Source organism: Furipterus horrens, unplaced genomic scaffold, assembly GCF_987537825.1.
Source record: "Furipterus horrens unplaced genomic scaffold, mFurHor1.1.pri manual_scaffold_6, whole genome shotgun sequence".
Taxonomy (NCBI): Eukaryota; Metazoa; Chordata; class Mammalia; order Chiroptera; family Furipteridae; genus Furipterus; species Furipterus horrens.
In genome coordinates, this window is record NW_028327176.1 from 152,039,931 (window position 1) to 152,062,686 (window position 22,756).

Below are 22,756 nucleotides of genomic sequence, written 5' to 3' on the forward strand. Positions count from 1 at the left end.
AATCCACATATGGATTTGAAATATAAATTGTGATTAAAGATAAATACATGTTTAAGACTAATAATGGAGATTATAGTAACTGGAACACTTTCAGTAGATTATGATAGCCATTTATTGTAAAGTTTGGAAGAAGATATCAAGCTTTGTAATGTTTGTTTGCATAAATGGTGACAGGCAAAACAATGATAACAAGCAGCATTGTTAAAAATTATGGACATTTATTATTAAAAAATAAGCTCGTTTAATAAAAAAGCATTATACTTAAAAATAATTTAATACAAATACGTGTTAAAAATGTAAACTGTGATTCTTTTGAGTGCAATACAAACAATGTTATCCAAAGAAGAAACAAAACCTTAGTAGTTGTAATAAAACCTATCCCTGAAGTTAGTAGATATTACACAGAAATATTGATATGTTGTGGTCTTCAAACCCCTGTACTTATTTTTAAAGTATCAGAAGAACTTAAACAGAATATGAAAACATAAATTATAAATAAATGTAAAAATATATATGTACGAGATTTTTATTGAAGACATGATTTTTATTGTACAAATGCCTAAATATGAGATTATAAATAAAGTAAAATGCTGAAGAACTCTATTCTCTCAATTTTAGAAAAAGGGTATTTTCTGAAGACAGTATTTGAAGTTAAGGTACTAGGACTTTACTAATTTCACACACTGGTATTATCAAAAAGTGGTGATGAAATGAATCCACTCTTTCAGAGGAAAATACCTCCTAATGTGAGAAACACAAACTCGGCTTTCTGAATCACAAAGATTGTGAAACAGAAAGGTAAGATGACAAAAAAAGCAATATGAAATTAAGTAAAAGTGAAAGCATCTGGGTTTACGTTCTACACAGCTACACTGAGTCGCGGTAAGTCTTCCACAGGCATGTTCTTGGTGGCGTCCAGCTGGTCATATTCCTGTATGAGCGCCGAGAGAGATGACACAGCTTCTGAGAAACAGCTCTCCTCCATCCCTTCAACTTGCAGATAGTGATGAAGATGAGCCTATAAATTAAAAAAAAAAAAACAACTGAATTATGTTGACTATTTTTAATATATACAACTACCCTATAACGTAAACATTCTTTATTAAAGTGATAGTTCATTCAGATTTACAAGAGAAATGAGAACTAAAATCCTATTAACTCATGAGATTTCCCATTTAGATAGTCTGAGTAAGCCTCTCCTCTTCAGTTATAATCAGTACAATGAATATAGCAAACAGGAGCATGCTGATCTGTAATAGCACTGTTCTTGGGAATATACTGTGAATAGACAAAATAAACACATATAGTGGAATACATCTTAAATAGCCAAAAAAAAAAAAAAAAAAACACATATAAAATTACCTTTTTCTTGTAGAGCCTCATGAATCTCTCTCTCAGTGCCATGAAGGTAGGCTTCACACATGTGTTATTTGCTAAAGCTAACAATGAGTGGTAATGGCCCACTGGAGGTACTGAACACAGGCTGGTCTTCCAGCCTTCTTGATTCCAGGAGACAAACTGTAGAGAAGGTTTTAATCTGAGATACGAAAATTTAAGGTAAAAATTAAGGTACTGAAAATGTCTGCCATATTGCGGCAGCCCACATTAATTAAACTAGGATGCTACTAATGACACCATTAGTTTATAATGTAAGTTATCTCTATTTTGCTATTAGCAGTACTGTGGTACAGTCTGAAAGTTAAGTAAGGGGCATTTAGTAAGAGGACATTAGATTAGTTGTGATGGTTATTCAAAAAGCTAGAAACATATTCCTTAACATTGGAAATCTGAGGATGAAAAGAAATGAAGGCATTATAATTTACTTTGTAGTTCAAAAGAGCAGTTTTCCTAAAATAGACTATCAGTAAATAGTAAAACATAAACTTGGAAGCAGTGTAGTGGTAGTAATGGTGGTAATAAACATAATAATAATAGTTAAATGTTCTGAACACTTTCAGGAAATAAAACAGCTCATATATGACTTAGTACTTAAAAATAACAACTTTGTACTATTATTATTCTTATTTTATATTTTAACAAAATAAGGCTGAGAGGCTATGTAGCTTGCCCAAAGTCACATTCTACATTAGTGGCAATGCTAGAATTCGAGGAGAGACCATTCTAACTACTATGCTACACTGTCACAAGTAGTACACATAACTTATTATCTTTAAAAAAGTACAAAATCGCCTTGGCTGGCATGGCTCAGTTGCTTGGGCATCATCCTGCAAAGCGAAAGGTCACAGGTTCTATTCCCAGTCAGGACACATGCCTAGGTCGCAGGCCTGGTCCCCAGTTGGGGCGCATGAGAGAGGCAACTGACTGATGTTTCTTTCCCTCTCTTTCTCCCTCCCTTCTCCTCTCTCTAATAAATAAAATCTTTAAAAATACACATATAAAATCAAACCTTTCAATATTTCTGCGAAGATCTGAAATCTGGACATTTCCTCTAACCATGAGGGCACAGGCGAGGTAGAGATTATGTTTGGGGTCGGCCTGAATTAGCTGGTGATCTTTACTAAAGGCATCTGAAAACATTTGGTCCAACCTAGAACAACGAGAGGCACTGTTTATACAAGATATTACATCTTTCTTCTCCGTAAACCATAAACTGGAAAGATAGTAATTTATGCTATAATTTTTATGAATATGAAAAGAGAGGAAATCATAATATCCTTTTTCTTGGAATAAAAAGCTTCTGCAATATATTGGTGATTTCAAGTAGCTACAAAATGTTAACTGTATCATTAGTGAGCTCTATGAAGTACTGATTTTGGTACTTGCGTCATTATTAATTGTTTCAGTATGCTTATCTACTTCTTAGTATCAGAACTATCAAAACTAATTAAAAGCCTATAATATTAAGAGAAGATTACTTTATCACTGTAAAATACATCATAAATTAGTTAGGAGTAATCAAGAGGAAACTATCAAAGGACAATGTTGGGCTCTCTTATAAAAGATGAAACCTTAGTAGTGTTCCTGAAAAGAAAGACTTTTAAGTGAATGAAGTCTTTTAACTTCATTCTTTAATCCTTGAGTTAAGGAGGAGAAGATAAGAGTGACTGACAAAGTTCATATGTAACAATACACAGCCTTACAGGTCCTTAATATGGCCCCGTTTAATTCAATACAAATATGACTAGGTCCTTAGGTAACTCTAGTGAGAGCCCTGTGTGCTAAATTTGCACCAAATCTGAGAAGAGTTACAGAAATCACACTATGCTACCTATTTATTCTACAGATATTTACTAAATGTCTACTATGTGCCAGGCAGAATTCTAAGTACAGAGACCCAGCGGTGAACACAGAGAGAAAATTTCCTACTTCAATGGAGCCTACTTCTATACTGATTATCCTACAGCAAGAAGGACAGAGAACTCCCTTAGGAGATGGTGAGCTCCAGAGGATTCATGAATCCTCTGCTAATGTATTAAAAATTTTGGTGTGTATGTTTTCTGGCATTTTCAATGACTAAAGGAAACCCAGAAAAGGTTAAACAAGTGGTCAAACTCATTCTTGATTTATCTTTTATCACAAAATATAAAAAACTATTAAGCAAGTATTTATGATTATTGGGATACTTACTGTTATTTACATTAGAAATATAATATTTCAAAAAAAACATACACAGTCATGTGCTTATTGTTTTCATTTGCTAAAAGTGAACTAGGTACAGAACTAACATTACTGAATACACCCAAGAGGTGTATGAGGTAGGTACTCCAACTTTCTCATTTTTACAGATGAGAGAAACTAAAAAGCAGTGGCAAACTTGCTATTAGCAAGTGAGAGAATTAGGATTCAGACTTAAGTATGTCGAACTTCAAAGCCCTTAAATCTTTTATCTTCATTAATTCAAAAGCTTAAATATTTAATTATTAGACTTAATTTCAAATAGTTTAATACTGACATTTTAAAAGCAATGACTTCTAAATAAAGAAGCATTCATATAATGGAAATATGACTATCATAAGCTATATTTTATATACTACTCACAAAGAAAATGATACGAATAGTTATTATAAACTTTTCTCTTAAAATTTTTTTTTAAAGGTAACAAGTTCTCAAGTAATTGGAATAAAGTTACTATAGCTTACCTTCGAGGAGGAATGTTAACATCTGCCAGTGTATACAGAGGTGTTAGGCTTGACACAAGATAATGCAGCTGAGGAAAAGGAACTAAATTCATGCTGATTTCATTAAGGTCCATATTAAGGGATCCCTCAAACCTCGCAGAGCTAAAAAATTAACATTAAAGCATGAGAAAAAATTTAATTGTAAATTATACACTTAAAATGTAGCTTGATTTATTCAGCAGGCATTTTCTTAAATACTTTCATACCCTATTCTTCAGTAGAGAACATCTTTTTTTTCCCCTGTATTAGTGAAATTTAGTATCATAAACATGATGTATAAAGATAATTAAAGTACGTATAACACAACATCTATAGCAACTCTTATTTCTGGCTTATCTGAAGTATAACCAACACACTATCACAGCTGCTCATTACATATACAAAAATGTCTTACTAAAAAGACATTAGATTGAGTTAAATACATACAGGTCAATAATTATTTGTTTATTCTGTAATCTTTACTAAATTCCTCAGGTGTCTGCTTAATAAGCTCTATAATTTCGAAGATAATAATGCCAAAGTAATCTTTTAGATCAAAGTCAAGGAAATATTGTGCATCAGCTAATGAGGAGGTATAGATTACCTGGTTTTAAAGATTAAGACATTCCACAGCAGAAAAATATTTGTCTAACCAAGTGTTTCCCAAGTGTATCTTAACCACAAAACTTTTTATTATATTAATACCTATTAACATTCCACGGACTATACCTGAGGAAATGCTCCTTTGGAGTTATAGAAATTCAAATCCTGGTCTATCACTCTTAAGATTTGAAACCATGAGACAAAATAAAAACAAAAGAAGCTCTGACAACTTAGAATAACTAAAAAAGAAAAATGCTATTACAAACATCAAATGCACAGTGAAGTTTTTAAACTGTCCTTACCAATACCATCATTAGGGTTACCTTGTTAGGTTGAGGAGCAAATTTGCCACAATGTTGTTCATTGCATCAAAGGGCTTTTCCTGACGCTTTTTAAAAGTCCCAGCACTTGAAGTAACTAGACTCTTTGGCTTTACAGTTGTACCCAACTTTCCAGAATTCACCATGACGTCAATTTTGCTAATGATGTCAAATAAAGACTTTTAAAAGAAAAATATTGGGAGAGAAGCAATTAAGAGTAGATATAGATGCCATTCTACCAGGAAGGAAAGAGAAAGAAAAGCAATTTAAACTTATTTTTTCTCTTAGATGGGAATGCTGAAAAGTAAAGAATGTTTCATATAAACACATAAGCATTACACAGGAATCATTGTACATGCAATTATGTCCATAAATTACAATGTCATTTCTTACTTGGTTGTCAATGGGCAACACACAGTCTGCATGCTCACTGAGTTCCTTCATTGCCAAGATGCTATTATAAGGTGAAGTTATGACATCATCCTCACCAGAAGGATAAATTGAAGTTACAAATCTGTATACTTCTGGAAATTCATCCTCAAGCACCTTTAACAGAAATGTGCCAAGTCCAGATCCTGTTCCTGAGGGTTAAATTTAAAAAGAAAACAGCATAAATGGTTCATAATATAATTGTGAGGAACTTGGAATTTTATTTTTTTGTAGAAACATATATTAAGAACTTTTAATTTTCAAGTTATTCCTGTGATTATATATGAACTCATCTAATTTCAGATAAGGAATGAAAACAACATGGGTAGTGAGGCTTAAAGTTCTGATTTCAATCTCTGGTTCTTACCGTAAACTTTCTGTATTTTACTCTTTTTCACATTTAAATTATGTCTACATAATGCCAAGAGAACTGACGGAAGGATAAAAAATTCAACTAAAACAGCAATCGCCTAAACTTGATATTAGGCAACTTAAAAAAATGAAAACTATCCTAACATTTTGCTCTGTCTGGAAAAAGTCTAGCCATTGTTAATATAATGAGAACGGTTTGCACAGTGTTGATGTAACCTGGCAGCCAAGGAGAGTGGACTGGAATGTGTGTATGTGAACAGTAACTTCACTGTACTAGCCACTGGGGGCAGTAGATGCCATTGACTGAGCATGTGCAATGTGTGGCTATCGCTTTCAAAATGACTGAGCAGGTAATAAATCTATATCAAATTTTGTGTTAAGCTTGAATATTCCTCCGCAGAAACTATTTGGGTGATTCAGAAGGCCACAGCTATTAGCAACTATTGACTGGCAGCTTCATCACAACACGCTTGCTTGTGCATCATGTCTTGTGCAAAGTGTTTTGGTGGAATGTCAAATCACCCAGGTGACTCAGCCCCCTACAGCCCCGATTTGGTGCCCGGCGACTTCTGGCTTTTCCCAAAACTAAAATTACTTTTGAAAGGGAAGAGATTTCAGATCTTTGATGAGATTCAGGAAAATACAACGGGATAGCTGATGGCAATTGGGAGAACTGTGTGAGGTCCTAAGATGCCTACTTTGAACGGGCTGTGGTGTCACTATCCTATGTACAATGTTTCTTGTATCTTCTTCAATAAATGTCGCTATCTTTTTATATTACATGGCTGGATACTTTCTGGACAGACCTCAATAACCTTACTGACGAAGAACACTATCATGACATAAGCAACTTAAACACTAAGTTAAAATTGTTTAAAATTAAGCATTACTACCTTGAATTTACAATATTTTCAAGTAAGAAACTATTTTAAAAAACATTTATTTAAAAGCAGAAACTCTAGGAATCCCATTCAGATAACTTTCTGACACATAGTTACATTTACATAAATTCAGAAGTTTTTAAGAACTTTAAAGAGATAAAACTGAAATCTTCTAAGGTGATATTTTCAAAGTAGGGGTTGTGAACCAAGAGTGGTTTATGAAACAAATTTATTAGGTTAGACTATTTTGTTTTCTTAAATAAAATAGTAGAAATATCAATGTGTTGTATGTAGTGTGGGTAAATAATGTTTTCTGATTCCTCTGTTTGAGTTTGTGTATATGTTTGGTTATGATGTAAAATATATTTCTTGCTGTTCTAATTAAAAAGAAGTTTAAAAGCAAATGTTCTAACCCATGTAGATAAATAGTAAAGGTCTATGATGTTAAAAATACTAGATGAAAGTGAGGGTGATGTTTTTGGTTAATCTTTAATGAGATGGAATTTCTAAGCATTATACAAAACCAAAGCCATTCTAGAAAAGACAATTTTGATTCCATGAAAAATGAGCAAAATTTCTACACATATATAAAAAAAAAACCCATAAACTAATAAAAAGGCAAATTAAGAAAAAGTCTTCAACACATGACGAAGGACTAAATTTCTGTAATAAAGGGGTCTCACAAATCAACAACCAAAAAAATAAGATGCATTAAAAAAATGGGCTAAACATATAAATATCTAAAGATAAACCAAATGGAAAATCGATGTGAAGATGCTCAACCTATCTTCTAATTAAAGGAATGCAATTTAAAAATATAATTTTGAACACATTAGATTTATGTCTCACAATACTCGGTGATGGTGATAGTGTGGGGAAATAAACTTTTATAAATTGTTGCTAATAATATGGGTTGGTGCAATAATGTAAGAAGATATTTAGTAATCAATCAAAATTTAAAATGTACATATTCTTTGGTCTCACTTTCCTTTCTAGGAATATTGGCGACAGCTATAGTGGCACAAATGAACAGAGATGTATGTACCCAATGTTCACTGGGGATTGTTTGTGATAACTAAACACCATAAACAAATTAACATACATCAATGAGGACTGACTTTAACCATTATTACCTATTTACGCAATTGAATTCTGTGAGCTGATAATGAAAGACATTTGGGAAAAATATGAAGTGAAAAAATTACAAAATAATATATATTGCATAATCTTGTTTATGTAAAAACACAGCATACACACACTTTTAGTAAGCATAGGAAATATCTGGAAGGATGACACTGGCAACTTAATTACTTGTGAGGAGAGACACTAGGGATTGAATGTGGGAAAGGAGACCTTCTTTTAAATTATTTTTGTCATTTCCAGTGGACTATGAATTATAATCTTCTGAGATTTTGAGTAATAGATTAAAAAGGCACCATAATGAACTATAAAACAAACTGTTTTTTAAAAAAACTTACTTAAATTTGCATGTTAATTATACCAGTACAAAGGAAATTTGTTTCTTAATGATTATGATGATCTTTTATAGGCATGGTTACATAGCAATTGTGACTTTAATTTTAAAATGCTATTACAGTAAATAATAGATATGGGTAAAAGGTCAACTGTAAATAACCTGCTGAATATAAAATCTTAATCTCAGCATGAAGAAAAAAACATGGTAAATTTTTCTTTTAACATCACCTAATTCTATTATGAAATTAGCAGATTATGATCTGTTTCTATTTTATGGAACAGGGAAGCAAAATATTTCACTTGCAAGATACAGGATCCCCTGGGAAAGAGGGCAATGTAGATCATTTATTGTAGATCAAGGTGATTAATTACCATGTGATGGATGATTTAAAGTTGACTAAATTGATTTCTTTTACTTATTCCTCTTACTGAACACAACAAAGTTTTGAAGGTAGTTATAGAAAGGATTCTGATATTCTTTTGCAAGCACACTTGTGAACATGCCAGAAATACTTAGCTCTAGTTAGGATAAAGAACTGTACTAGCAAAATCTTAGGAGAAATTCAGCATTCCCAAAAAGCTCATATATACTGAAATGTAGCTGGGAATTTATAAAATAAAGATAGAAAAAAAAATCTCAGATGCCATTCTATTGACTTCTTCTATTGACTCTTAAAAGGATTTTTTAAAATGATACTAGTGACACACTTTGATATTTAAGATAAAAGGCTCTTATGTACATATATTCATAAAGACACACACTCTTAATAGTTCTATCTTTATCAAGCTTAGGACAGAAAACAAGACTTATGTTTGCAAATAAATTCCCAATTGCACTTTCACGTTGTTACAGGCAAATGAATGATTAAGTTTACCTCCTCCCATGGAATGTATTACAAAAAAACACTGCAAACAATCACAGTGCTCTGCCGACTTCCTGAGTTTCTCTAAAATCTGTTCTTGATAAAGACTGCCAAACACTTTATGCCCCACAGCCCTGAAAAAAAAGAATATAGACTTAAAAAATTCCTTGCATGTATTTCAAGATTTTATTTCTGATTCCTGTTTCATATCAATAAATCATATGATATCTCAAAGACATTAGGTAGAGAATTTAGCAAATATATATGTATAATCCCCAGATGTCTTGATAAGATAGATCATTATCAATGGATATTAAACTATGGTTTTCTAAATTTCTCTTATTTTTTTCTTAAGCTATAATTACAACAAAACAAAATTTTAGTTACAGTTTTTCTTTTCCATTTAAAGTAAACTCCAATTGCAGTGAATTTTGTATATTAAAAAGCAGATTGTGGTCAACTAAAAAGACTCTAAACTATTTTTGTTTAAAATGAGAAAAACTGGTCAGATCATATTATTACTAACTGAAATGGCATACAGTAGAAAACTGATGTTTATGAAGATCTGCAAGCCTTTTACCTGCCCAAATTTGCAAGTATCACTATGATGAAGTAAAAAATAAGCATGATTTTCTCACAACCTGCAGTCAGGTGTAACTCAAAAGTTACAGAATAAGTTATTCAACAATGAGAGAAAAGCCAGTTGGGTGGTCAGGTGAACTCAGTTATTTAGTGACTGGTTCTCCCCAAATGACTCTCCCAGAACACAAGACTCAAATTCATGCGTTAGTAAAATTATACATCACTACACATTATGAACCTGAGGAACTGACTGCAAATAGTTATTATAAACTAATAAATATTAGATTTACAAATAGCGAGGAGCTACTTGTAAAGTTTTTAAAAAGTCTCAATGTAAAATTGTAAACGATCATTGTTGGAGCCTTTTTCCCATTAAGGAGGCATGACTTGTAATTTAAGGGCTGAACAGAGCCTCAGGCTGAGCTTGAGTGCTGGGACGCTGGTCTGGCTTGCATCTCTATATCAATTCTATTAAATCTGACCAACTGGAAAACTCGATAGAGTCAAGTAATATAGGTAAGTGAACAGTTTATAAAACTACTTAAAACTTCTGTCACTATTTAGTATTATGCTTGCAAGAATCAACTGACAATGAGTTTAGCAAATCAACTTTTCATGATTCATTTTTTCCTTAAAAAAATGGGAAAGAACTAGGATATAGGTAGCTTCCAAGAATTAGGAACCGCTGTCATTCGTCCAGGAAAAGATGAAGGCTGAAAAGGCCTAGAGTTAGGTACGGCAAGTTGCATTTTGACTTCATCTCAGCAGAACCTACTAGAATGAAGGGAATATTGCTCATTTTTTCAGATGACATTTCCATTTTAATGTTCAGCATATTCTCACCAGTTATTCCCTGAGCCAGAAATATCAGTGATGAGCTGCTTGCTATCAAATACATCTCCCAAAGGTCCCTGCAGAATTTCATTTACTACCCCTTCCTCCATGTCAATCAAGACAGCCTGAGGAATAGAAATAAAATTGAATTAGTATATTTTTCTTTAGTCACCCAGTAAATGAAAATAACTTATGAGCTAAAAGCTGCCTTGTTCTTTTTATAATTTAAGCTCAATCAAATCTTTACTAGAATCTATGTGCACTGATATAAAAATTAAAAAATAATTTCACTCTGCTCAAAAGGTGGAATCCAATAAAAGATGGATTCTAAACTTTCACCCGACTCCAAGTAACCAAATGGGGAAAAAAAGGAACTGAGTAATCCCCTCAACTGATTTTCTAACTATTCTTTTATTCATGTGCCTATGTGACTAAATTTCTTGAGGACAAGGTCTCAGAAATCTATAAGGTAACCTTAAGCAGAGAAAATTCTCAATGTAGGGTGCATTAATGCATTTGTCCACTAGGAGCAGCCATGCTGCTGGAATCACAAAAACTATCCAATTTAAGTCAGTAAATGCGCAAAGCCAAGACACTAGATAGATGTCAAAAATGACTACATGGTCCCTCCCCTAAGTAACTCACAATCTAATTCATTACTACAAACTTTACCGACAGGAGAAGATCTCTATTACTAAGAGGAACACCAGAATATAAAACATAGAATTAACTGTGGAAAGAATCAAGAATATTAGAAGGAAATACAGCAAAATGTAAGCAAGGATAGCTTGGTAGAGGGATTATATACCTCATACCCCCACTATCTTGTGCTTTACTTCCCATATTTTCTACAGCGAGGGAAAGGAGTGAAAGTTAAACAGTTCAGTAAATACAGCAAAGCTGAAAAAAATTCTGAAATAATATTTTTGATTTATGGGTTTTTTTAGCTCTCGTGATCATTAATGTTAAGCACTTACCACATACACCACTATTCTAAGTACTAATATGTACTATCCCATTTAATCCTCACAACTCTAGGTACTACAATTATTCCTCTTTTACACAATGAAGAAACTGAGGCCTAGCAAAGTTAAATAACTTGGCTATGACCACCCAGCTAGTTGAGATTCAAACCTGGCTGGCCTGGCTGTAGAATACCGACTCTTAACCACTGAACTACATGCTCTACCACCTTACTGAAGGGAGACAGTCATGTTTCTAGAGTACTGACTCCAATGGAGTTACAGTTGTGAATTCAATTATTTATGTAGCTAATTATGCCATTGTAAGCTAACAATTAAAATAGTATTCAACATGGTATTAGTGTATTATAGCAGTATATTAGACTCTAAAATTGTTTACAAATGTGCTCCTTTACATACAGCAATAAATATATGTATACTCTACATAAACAAGACTATATAGGGTTATTTACTGGTAATTTTAGGGATTTTTAAGAATATGCAATTTTTACCATATACTGGCCTTGTTCTAAAATAGATTTGTTGAAATCATTTGTGGAAGATTAAACTTTTGTTGTCTGAAGAAAAACCATTTAGTTACTGTCTCTGATATGGTGAATGAGATTAAACATATTTAAGCCATACCCTCCATATTACCTTACAATTTGGCAAAAGAAGCAGCAAACAGAAAACAGACATTCAAGCACCTCCTAAAGTCAGTTTTGAAGGCATTATCACTGTCATAGTCACTTAGCATTAAAACCCTGACATAGTACGTGACTTTTCTAATCTTTCCTTGGAAATTAATTACAATTAGGAGAAATTACTTTGGGTTCCTCACTTAGCCATCCAAGGTCTGGTGTCACAACTGTTCCAAGATTTGATGTTTATTATTTTTCTTCCAGAGCCACCTGGTGATAGCCTTCTGGCGTTTGAGCCTTTCCTTAATCGTAATATAGGATTTACAAAATCCTGAGTATTTGCCTGCTAACTTCTGATACTAGATACAATGGAGGGACCAAACCACTGAGTTCTCTTATGAAGCCTAGGCTCTTCAGTGATTGTAGCCATATAATACCAATACTCCTAAGGAGAAATGGAAGAGCACCTTCTAGGACAAACCAAAGTCTACAGAAACACACTGAGTTATTCTTTTCCAATAGTGTTTCTTCCACCTTGCCTACTGTCATGGAGGTAGGAAGGAGCTCAAACTGGGAGTGGTCTAGGAAATGTCAACATTTCTTTTTCTGTATAAGATTTCGATTGGGATGTTAGCACTGTCTATGGCATGAAGTATACCAGGTGTTAATCATTTATCCTAACAGCCTACAAGCACATAGAATCTGCCCTAAATTTGTTTTCCAGGGATATCAAAGATCACAGATACAAAATGGTTCCCAGTTTCCACAACACTGTTGCTTTCCATTCTTTCATCCAGTCCTCCAGGTCTGATCTTTATTGTCTCAATCACTTCCATAGCATCTAAACTGCCTTCCTTTTATGTTAAAGTCCAAGGTTACTAATCAAGAATTGGAAAAAGCAGTGTGTTATAGACAAAGAAGTGTTGTTGAAATGAAATTAGGACTAATGTGGTCTACTGACTCAAAATATTTTTGTTCAGGAGGTCTTACATGGTTATGGTATTTATTCACTATTATATGGCTAAATCCATGCTTTGTAAAAGGAGAAAATAAATCTTCCATTATCTTCAAATGAGTAATTAACTTGCATTGGTATGTATTTCAGGCTTAAGAGTTAAAGATCTCATCATTTATCTAGACATATATTTCTCCTGAAAGATTTAGGAAAAAATGGTAAATATGTAGTGTTTTTACTTTAAGCATAAAATGTTTCCCTTACAGTTTCGGACAGACACAAATGTCTGCTTAATTACATTTATATTAGATGTGGCTTAGTAAATACTTTTTTTTAATTTAAGAAGTTAAATTTAAATTTTATTGTCATGATAGTTACGTAAGTATAGTTATTTTAAAAACACATGTGATATAAGATTTCAAGTATATATATATATATATATATATATCTTACTCGTGCTTTTAAAGAACAAATTTTCCCCTTGGAAATACTGCCACAGTCACCAACCATTCTGAAAGATAAAAAATAAAAAGAATCATAAGATCTTCCATGGCTATTAGTGCTATCAGGTAATAAAGTTAACTTCCATGTGTATAATAAAGTTCCTTATAGGCCAGGTGAGAGAGACATGAAAGATAACAAAGGGGTCACCATTCCAAACTGTCTCCCTTGCTTACCTCCCACTAGGCTAAAAAAATGAGGTACTTATTTCCCTGGCTTTCTTTGTAGTTAGTGCTGCCCACTGCCCTGGCTGGTTTGGCTCAGTGGATTGAGCGTCGGCCTGCGAGCTAAGTGTCGCTGGTTCGATCTTCCAGTCAGGGCACATCAGAGAAGGAAAACTCTGATTCCAAAAAACCTCCGCTGCCTTGCGGCATACCTCTTCAGGGGAAAGGCTAAGGGAGTAAACCCCGACAGAAAATCCGGAGCCGGAGTCCCTAAGGCGGTTTGACGTTGTAGTCAACACCGGCAACTCCTGCGGCGCACCTGAACCCAAGCTGTATTGACTCCGTCTTTCCCTTGGACCCTTCAGCTGCGAAGAGAGGGGGGGTCTGCTGCATGGGCAACAGCAGACCCTCCATATCACCCTGCCCAGGCTCTGTAGCTTCAGCTTCACTGGAGAGGACACTCCAGCGTCATCGCAAGATGTTGATTCAACACGGGAGGAGACAGATACCGTGTCACTCCCGAGTCAGACTGCACAACCATTCTCGGCGGTGCAGATAGACTCTTAAGAAGCTACACCATCATCTCTCGAGACGGACGGCTGCCGACGACGAGTGCTGCCCATGTAATTCAGTTCTGGCTAATAAGGTGAGAGAGGTATTTTGGGAAGCTTTTCTAATAAAAAGGAGATTCAGTTGGTGCCAATTCTTCCATTTCCCTACCTTGAACGTGAATATGAATGTGATTCCTAGATTGCAGGCTGCCATTTCAGTTATAAGGTAACATGAAGACAAAAAGTCAACACACTAAGAATAATGTAACAATAAGACAGTATCTTGGTCTTTAAGGCACTTCTTCAAACCTAGACATCCGATTTCCTGATTTATTTGTACCTGATAACTGGATACCTTTATCACTTCAACCACCATTAGTGAGGTTTCCTGTTTAGCTAAACATGTATCCATACCTGTACCCAATTGTTTATGTACTACCTGCATTCACCCTATAATGGCAGTGGAGTAGATGTGACACAGACCTATTGTTCTGCAAAACCTAAAATATCTACCGTCTGGTCCTTTGCAAGAAAGGCTTACAAATCCTTGGTATATGTAATTTCCTACCATGCTGTAAAAAAGGTATGATCGTTGCCTCAAATAGAGAAGTGTACACAAAGAAGTCATTTTGTTTGCAAAAGACTTTTTCTGTACTAACTTATGAACAGATGCTACCTGTATTGATAGTACATGGAAAGAACAAGATGCCAAGTCCCTTCTCCCCAAACTTGATATTGGGGAAATAAGAATGTTCTCATACTTAATATCCAGTTTTAATCTAATTTATTAAAAATTCCAGTTCTAATTTGAATTAGTTGGTTGTGTATTTGAGGCAGTTATCTCCTGAGGAATGCTAATTAGTCCTCACGTGGTGAATTTCAGAGTCTGACCGGTAGGCTTGCAAACTCAGAAACCTGTTGACACCTTGAGTATGGGGATCCAGTGCTGTCTAGTACAGGCAGATACACCCAACTAAAAGCAGAAAGTCAATTAGTTAATTATATAGACTATAAATTATAAAACAGAGTAGATAACAGTATAATTATGTGAAGTCACCTTATTAAGAGGCAATAGCTCCCAGGGTGAGTCTCGACTAGGTAATACTCAATGAAAGGATTGGCCATCAAGAATAGATGGGATGGGAGTAGTAATTTAGTGAAAAGCACCTAAAAGGAAGTATTACAAAGGAAAATTTGAGTCTCTTAATAGTGTTTAGGGGACAGAATGTTCTAATTCAAAAACAAGAGGGAATCTAGTTTATATGACAAATATCTCAATAAAAGGAAGAAAAATGACACCAGCTATTAGGTTAATACACTGAAACTCTCTTGGTCTGATTACATGGTCACCAAGCAACCTTCTATTACTTAGCTTTTCAGATTTCCTATAGGTGCTTATGAAGGAAAACGAGTATCTATTCTTCTTGAGTTATAGTTTCGACGTTAACTAACCTGTTGTCCTGCTCTGAAGAATGAAATGAGAATATTAATGAGATGATGAGAAATAAGCTTTTAGTGAGAAAAACGAACAAAAAAGCCAAACAACTTTACAGTTATCAACTTTTTATTGTCCTTTGAAGAATTCTCGTCTAATCTGTTGACCTGAAAAGTAGCATTACCCTATACCAGAGATTTTTAACCTTTTTCATCTCATGGCTCTTAAACTAATTACTAAAATTCTGCGACACACCAAAAATATATTTTTTACTGATCGGGCAAAATACAGGTATAATTTTGATTCATTCACACCAGATGGCTACTGTTGTATTGGCTGTTGTCATTTTTTTCACTTGACAATTTAAGGGAAAAGAAGGTCCCTCACTAAATAGTCAGGTACTGCATGCTTTAAAAATTCTTGCAGCCCACCAGGTGAAAATCACTGCAGTATGTGATAGACTTTAACCCCAACTCACCTGGTATCCACATTTCTGAAGAAGCTGCTTATTGCCTCATCATAAATTCCTTTCTAAAAAGCAAGAAAATATTTACAGCATTTAAGTTTTGCCTCTTTCCCAAATGAAGTCCTTTCCATTTAATAATGCCACAACTCTGTAATGGCTGGTATGTGGCTATGGTAAGAAAAAGCAAATTACATAAAATGCTTAGACTGATTCTTCCAATCCAGAGAAGAGTAAATGCCCTGAGATCTATGACTTAAGATCAAGGAAGGGTGTTCAAGTCCTCACAGGACGCCAGAATCAAATGAGAGCCTTCTCTGAATTCTTGGTGATCCTTTTAAAAGCCGATTGGTTAAATCAAGGAATACCACAAGTTACCTGTTTTACAATCAAGGAGTACCACACAGGTTAACTATTTTACAAAGCACTGTAGTTTCACATATACTATCTCATTGGTCTTCACAAGAATCTTGATAAAGATGAGACCCTGAGAATTAGGGGAAACTTAAGAACAAAGGTCTCTGGCCATTTTAATTTATTATGTGCCTAACGCCAATATATGTTTAAAAACCAGTTTGTTCTTTACTGGTAAGATCCCATACAACGAATATCGGTCAGATAAAAGCTCAATAGAATAAATGCTGCTCTGAAAGGCGAGGGGGACCTCCGGAGGCGAGGCCGGTACCTGGTTGACCGCGGCGTGCTCCCTCAGCGCCAAGTCCCAAAAGCAGCAGCCGATCTGGTTTCCGCACTGGCCGACTGCGATCAGGGAGAGGAAGGAAAGGGACAGACATTAGGCGGCTAACAAGGCCCCCGGGCTCAGCGCCGACTGGGTCCTCACCCTCCTGGCGCAGCTTACCCTGTACGATCACCGACTGGGTCATACTGCGGAACGCTCAGCCCAGGGCCCTGGGAGCCCGCGCCGGCCTTCGTATTCCCCGGCCCGCCCACGGCACTTCCCCAGGAGGCGGGGCAGCCGTAAGTCACTCTGCTGCCGCAAGTCGCTGCAGTCGCTACGCTCTTCTCTAGGTTCTGACTTCCTCGAAGGCCTTTAAGTGCGCCTGCGTCTCGTTGTTACCATAGCGACGGGGCCTCGGACCGCAAATGCTTGCTGCCTTGTCAACAACATCTTTCAGCATCTGCTGCACCGGAGGCCAGGGTAACTGGTGGGGTAACTAGGCTTTGGAGTAGGAATTTAAACATGTGCCTTAAAACTGTTAGGGGGCCCTTCTTAGAGGTTTAGGCTTCGTTTACAGTCTCAACACCCCGGGGCGGTGGCTCAAATTCCGTTCATTCAGGTTCCTCGGGACGCTGCGTTAGTGTCTACCCAAGTCCTTTGTTCAAATAGAAAACGAAAATTGTCGACGAGCACAAAGAAACCTGAAATCAATAGGTGTGGCGAGGTACAACCGACACGAGGTGGTGATGCGCTTTGACAAAACGGCGCCGTAGAGACCCCATCAGTGCTTTTCGAAGCTGTAGGCTTCCAACATTAACTTACAGGCTCTGTGGAGGATTCAAAAGAAATTAAGACAAAGGTTCCCAGCTCCAAGAAACTTGCAATCTAATTGAAGATACACACGAAATGTTCAAGTAATTGTGACTTGAAATACTGTGTGGTGCTGACTCAAGTGCAGCAGGATTCAGTGGATGAGAATGTAAATAAGTAAATAGAAGAATGTTCAAAGAGATGAAATTAAAACTAAGCATTTGATTCATGTACAGTGCTTAGATGGGAGAAAGGAGAAAAAGATCAAAATAAGGCATTCCTTAAAATCGCCAACTCCTTAAAATGGTCAAACATTGAATACTGTAAATCCTTATTGATAAATGTAGGCCAGATTTCAGTTAAGAACTCAAGCACTTTAAAAATAAAATTAACATTTTCCATAGATATTCTGAGGAGCTACAAAATTCTAGGAAGCCTTCCCCATTAAAAAAAAAAAGTTAAAATATATGTGCAGTTAATGTGTGGCAATAGGAACACCCTATCTTTCCACCAGGGCAAATAATAGTTGTTACCACATTTTTCTGATAGCTGATTTGTTTGAAGTTGCAATGGTGGTTCATGGTGTTGAGGCTTTTCCACATTTATATTTGGATGTTTTCCACCTTAGTATGTGTATCTTTTGTGATTAACAGGCAACTTTTAATCAAGTTTTTGCAATTGCTGGATTTTCCTCTTAACTACTTATTAGTGAGAGTGGAGTTAGTGGAGTCAGTGGTGGACATGTAGTCTGGCACCTGCAACACTTCACTTTAGGTCTTGATGTTGAAACCCCAAAGTCTGGGGCTTCCACAGTCTGCAAAGTTTGGTTCAATGGGTAGACAGTGATGTTTGTAGGTGTGAGTCGGTGAACTATGGTCCATCTTCTCTGGTATTCTGGCCTCTGCAGAACTCTACTGCTCATGCAGTGGTTCTCTCCCAGTCATTCCCCAGAGGTCTAACATGGGAATGAAGTTAAATTAAGAAAGTCCTGACAAGTCTCATTAATAACTTTTTCTGGAGAGAATAAGACTGAGAGGCAATTCTGCTTAAGAATCAGAGTAGAACCTTACATTCCAGTGCTTCAGGACCTCAGTACAAGCAGAAAAAGCTTTTAGATAGAGTTTATATTTTCTAGGAGTCCACACTGAAGTCATAAATCTGAGCATATCCTGGAGTTGAACTCATTCCTAATTAAATGAAGTGAGACCTCATTTAAGATATTCAACATACTCTCAGATGGGCAAGCAAAACCCAGGTCATCCTGGAAAGCTACACATAGCTTAAGGGAATTCTTGCTAATATAAGACTTCCTCTGATAAAAACACAATGAAAAGGAAAATAGGACTTATCTGTCACACTCTAACTGTAAGTGGAAAAACAGGTTTCAGGTAAGTGGAAAAGAAGTCAAGGAGAATTAACCCGCACAATAGCGAAGTATAGTAGATTGAATTATTGTTCTAAATTCTTTATCCATCCCTTCTGCACATGACTGCAGAACCTCCTGGTATATTAGAGTAGGTAGAGTACACACCTTTGCCTCATTGACTCTGGGTTTAATTATATGGCTCTCTTTGGTCAATGGAATGACGCCAGGTATGAAACTAGAAGGAGTTTTATTTTTTAATTTTCTTTCTTTTTGAAACTAGAAGGGGTTTTAGATGTGCTTTTGTCTCTTGGACTTCGCTATTTTTCTTAAGAAAACATGCCTCAGCTGTTTGCTCTTTCCAAAATAATGAAGACGTGGATCATATGTAAGTCTGAATCTCAGTTGAGATGCAGAGTCCTGATTGTCACTGGCAAACCCAGCTGAAGCAAGTGGAGAACAGCTGAATAGGAGACTATTCACAGTCTCATGAGCATGAAAAATGTTTTTGGTGAAGCCAAAAAAGTTTTTGGAGTATGGGAGCAATAGCTGACTGACAAACAAACAACCCCCCCAAAACCAGGTTGAGCAGAATTTCATGTTAAATATGAGCAAAGGGAAAAAATAAGAATTATGTAGACTACTACTCTAGAAGGAAGGAAGGAAAGAAGGAAGGAAGGGAGGAAGGCAGGAAAATAGCATTCAAAAGATGGATGAAGTACATGACCTAGATAAAAACTACCTAGAGGGGGAAAAAATTATTCATATATTCTTTGTGCTTTAGAGGAACTTAATAAGAATATGAATTCAATATTAAAGGGACATAAAGATGCTAGCAATGTATTGAGAAGTAAGCTCTGTGAGGGCTGAATCTTGCCTGTTTTGTTCACTACAGTATCCTTATTACCTAGAAGATTGCCTGGTATACTATAGGTAGTTAATAAATATTTGATAAGTAAATGAACTAAAATGGAGATAAAAGAGCAAAGGAAATAAACTGAAGGCCAGACACCTTAAAGGACTAGTAAATAATTAGAAGCATGAAGAAGACTAGAGAGCATAAATTTAAATTACTGATGTAGAGGAAAGCCTTGAGAAAATAAATCAAAGAGAATAGTGAAGCAAAACTCAACTACATTATTTCTAGACTCTCAGTCTGTTTCGTTGATCTATATGTCTATTTTATTTTCATGCTGTTCATTGTGAATGTAGACAAACACAATTGATTTTTGTATGTTGATATTGTATCCCAAAACCTCACTAAACTCTTTTATTACTTCTCATAGTCTTTAGAAGATTCTCTAGGATTTTTTATATAAAAGATTGTATCATCTGTGAATATAGTCTTTTTTCCCAACTTAAATAGTTTTTATTTCTCTTTCTTACCAATTGCCTTGATTAGCCTTTCCTGTATAATGTTGAAGTAAAAGCAATCACCCTGGTCTTATTCATTATTTTAGAGGGAATTATCCAGTGTTTCAGCAATAAGTATGATATTAGCTGTGGGTTTTTATAGATGTTCTTTATCAAGTTGAGAAACTTCCCTTCTATTTCTAGTCTGTTTAGTTTTTATCATTAAAAGGTTTTGAATTGTATTGAATGCTTTATCTTTGTCTATTGAAATAATCATATGATTTTTATTTTCAGTCTATTGATATATCACATTAATTATTAGGTATTACTACAGCATAGGAAATATAGTTAATATTATTGTAATATGTATGGTACTGAAAATACTGGGGGGAACACTTTGTAAAATATATAATTATCTAACCACTATGCTGCACACCTGAAATTATTACAAAATAATATTGACAGTAAACTATAATTGAAAAATAAAAAAAATTAGATGTTAAACAAAAAAGGCCACTTTGACTATAAGGACTAAATAGGTTAGAATTTTAAAACTTGGAAAAGATAAATACATTATGCTAACACTAATAAATAAAGAGTTGCTATGTAAATTTCAGACAAAACATTTTAGAGCAAAGAATATTACTAAGAATAAAGAAGGATATTTTATAATAATAAAGGTTTCAATTCATCAAGAAGGCATACATATTTATGGACCTAATGACAGAGCTTCAAAATATATAAAGCAAAAACTAGCAGAATAGAAGGGAGTAACAGATACATTTATAATTATAACTGGAGATTTAATTATTTCAATATTCATAAATAAGTATACAATAAAACAGTGAGAATGCAGAAGATTTGAACAACTCTATGAAACAACTAATTACATGTATAGAACATTTCACCCAACAACAGCAGAATGCACATTCTCTTCAAGTGTACATGGAATATTTACTAGGAGAGAATGTATTCTGGCCAAAAAAATGGGTCAATAAACTTAAAATAATTAAAACCACACAAAATGTTCTTGAACAAAAATGGAATGTAAGAAGTTGATAACAGAGAAATAGATAGAATATTCCTAATTATTTGAAAACAAAATAATGTAGTTCTAAATAATTCATAGGCTGAAGAAGGAACTGAAAGGGAATTTTTAAAGGAAGGAAATGACAATATAAAATTTCAAAATTTGTGCGATGAAGGTAAAGTAGTGCTTTGATGAAAATTTATAAAATCAAATGCTTATGTTAAGAAGTTAGATCTCAAATCAATGACCTAAGCTTCAATTTTTAAGACATTAGAAAAAGAAAAAAACAAATCAAGGCCAAATTAAACAGAAAAAAGATACTAAGGATTGGAATGGAAATCAAATAAATAGAAAACAGAAAATTAATAGAGAAAAATCAGTGAAACCTAAATGTGTTTCCTGAGAGATTAAAATTCTTTTGTGGGCTTCCTGGATCATAAGATAAAGTCTAAAATATTTAACTTGGATTTATGTTCCAGCATGATTTAGCTTCAACTTATTTTTCTGACCTGATCTCTTTATTAATTTTCTCTGTCGTTAGTTCAGATCTTCTGTTGTCTTCTCTACTGGCAGACCACTTTTGCACATGTTGTTTTCTCTTTTTGTCCCCTCCTCAGCTATCTCAGTGTCTTTTCTTCCCACTCCTTTCCATCTAGTTGATGCCTCCTTGTCCGTTAGATTTAGGGTAGGTCGAGGACTTACCCTTCCCTAACCTGTAAACTCTACTAGGATGGACAATGTGTTTGCTATGTCAGTATTTTATTTGCAGCACTAAACACATGGCTGGTGGATTCTCAGCAATTACTTGTTGTATGAATGAATTCTAATAATGGATCTATTTTCTTAGGAGATGACTAGTTCAAATGCCACTCATTTTTTGCATGTTATAAATCATCCTGAGGACTGAAAGATTATTATTCTTGAGCTTAAGAGAATTAAGGAGAATATTTAGAGATTTAACTACCTTTCCCCCCCATCATTTACATTTCACTTATTCATTCATTCATTCATTCTCTGTGAAGATCTGCTGGAGAGTCAAGTTCATTTTGTTTTCTTATAAATTATTTTTTTGTGCTGGAAAGTTTTATGATTAATATTACTGTTTGTTTTGTTTCATAATATCACCCATACTAAAAAAAGAAACTTGGTACAACTTGTGCCATATAAACTAGTATAAATAAAGGTAATAAGAGGAATTAAAGAATATTCCACATGCAGATATTTACTTTGTAGTTTAAAGATATATTGATCCCTAAAAAGTGGAATCATGCCTAGGCATTCTGATTCCAAGAACTATGCAAAAAGAGAATAAGCTGATTTAATTTTCATATCCCAGACATTGGCTTTATTACATGTCAGATATTTTTATTC

At 34.7% G+C, this 22,756-nt stretch overlaps 1 protein-coding gene across 2 annotated transcripts; it reads right to left on the reverse strand.

Moving 5' to 3' along the window:
- Positions 1–198: 198 nt before the first annotated feature.
- On the reverse strand, positions 199–17,088 carry TUBE1 (tubulin epsilon 1). Of its 2 annotated transcripts, XM_090280589.1 has the most exons (12): positions 17,010–17,088; positions 16,836–16,909; positions 16,166–16,218; positions 13,490–13,547; positions 10,488–10,603; positions 9,075–9,196; positions 5,435–5,622; positions 5,045–5,220; positions 4,101–4,241; positions 2,408–2,548; positions 1,363–1,537; positions 199–1,018 (listed from the first exon to the last, which is right to left on the reverse strand). In XM_090280589.1, the coding sequence occupies exons 1-12, from the start codon at positions 17,032–17,034 to the stop codon at positions 860–862; spliced, it is 1,428 nt and encodes a 475-aa protein (XP_090136715.1). In that variant the 5' UTR covers positions 17,035–17,088; the 3' UTR covers positions 199–859. The 2 variants fall into 2 exon arrangements, with proteins under 2 accessions (XP_090136715.1, XP_090136716.1); XM_090280590.1 differs by lacking the exons at positions 16,166–16,218; positions 16,836–16,909; positions 17,010–17,088 and adding an exon at positions 15,310–15,405.
- Positions 17,089–22,756: the final 5,668 nt, after the last annotated feature.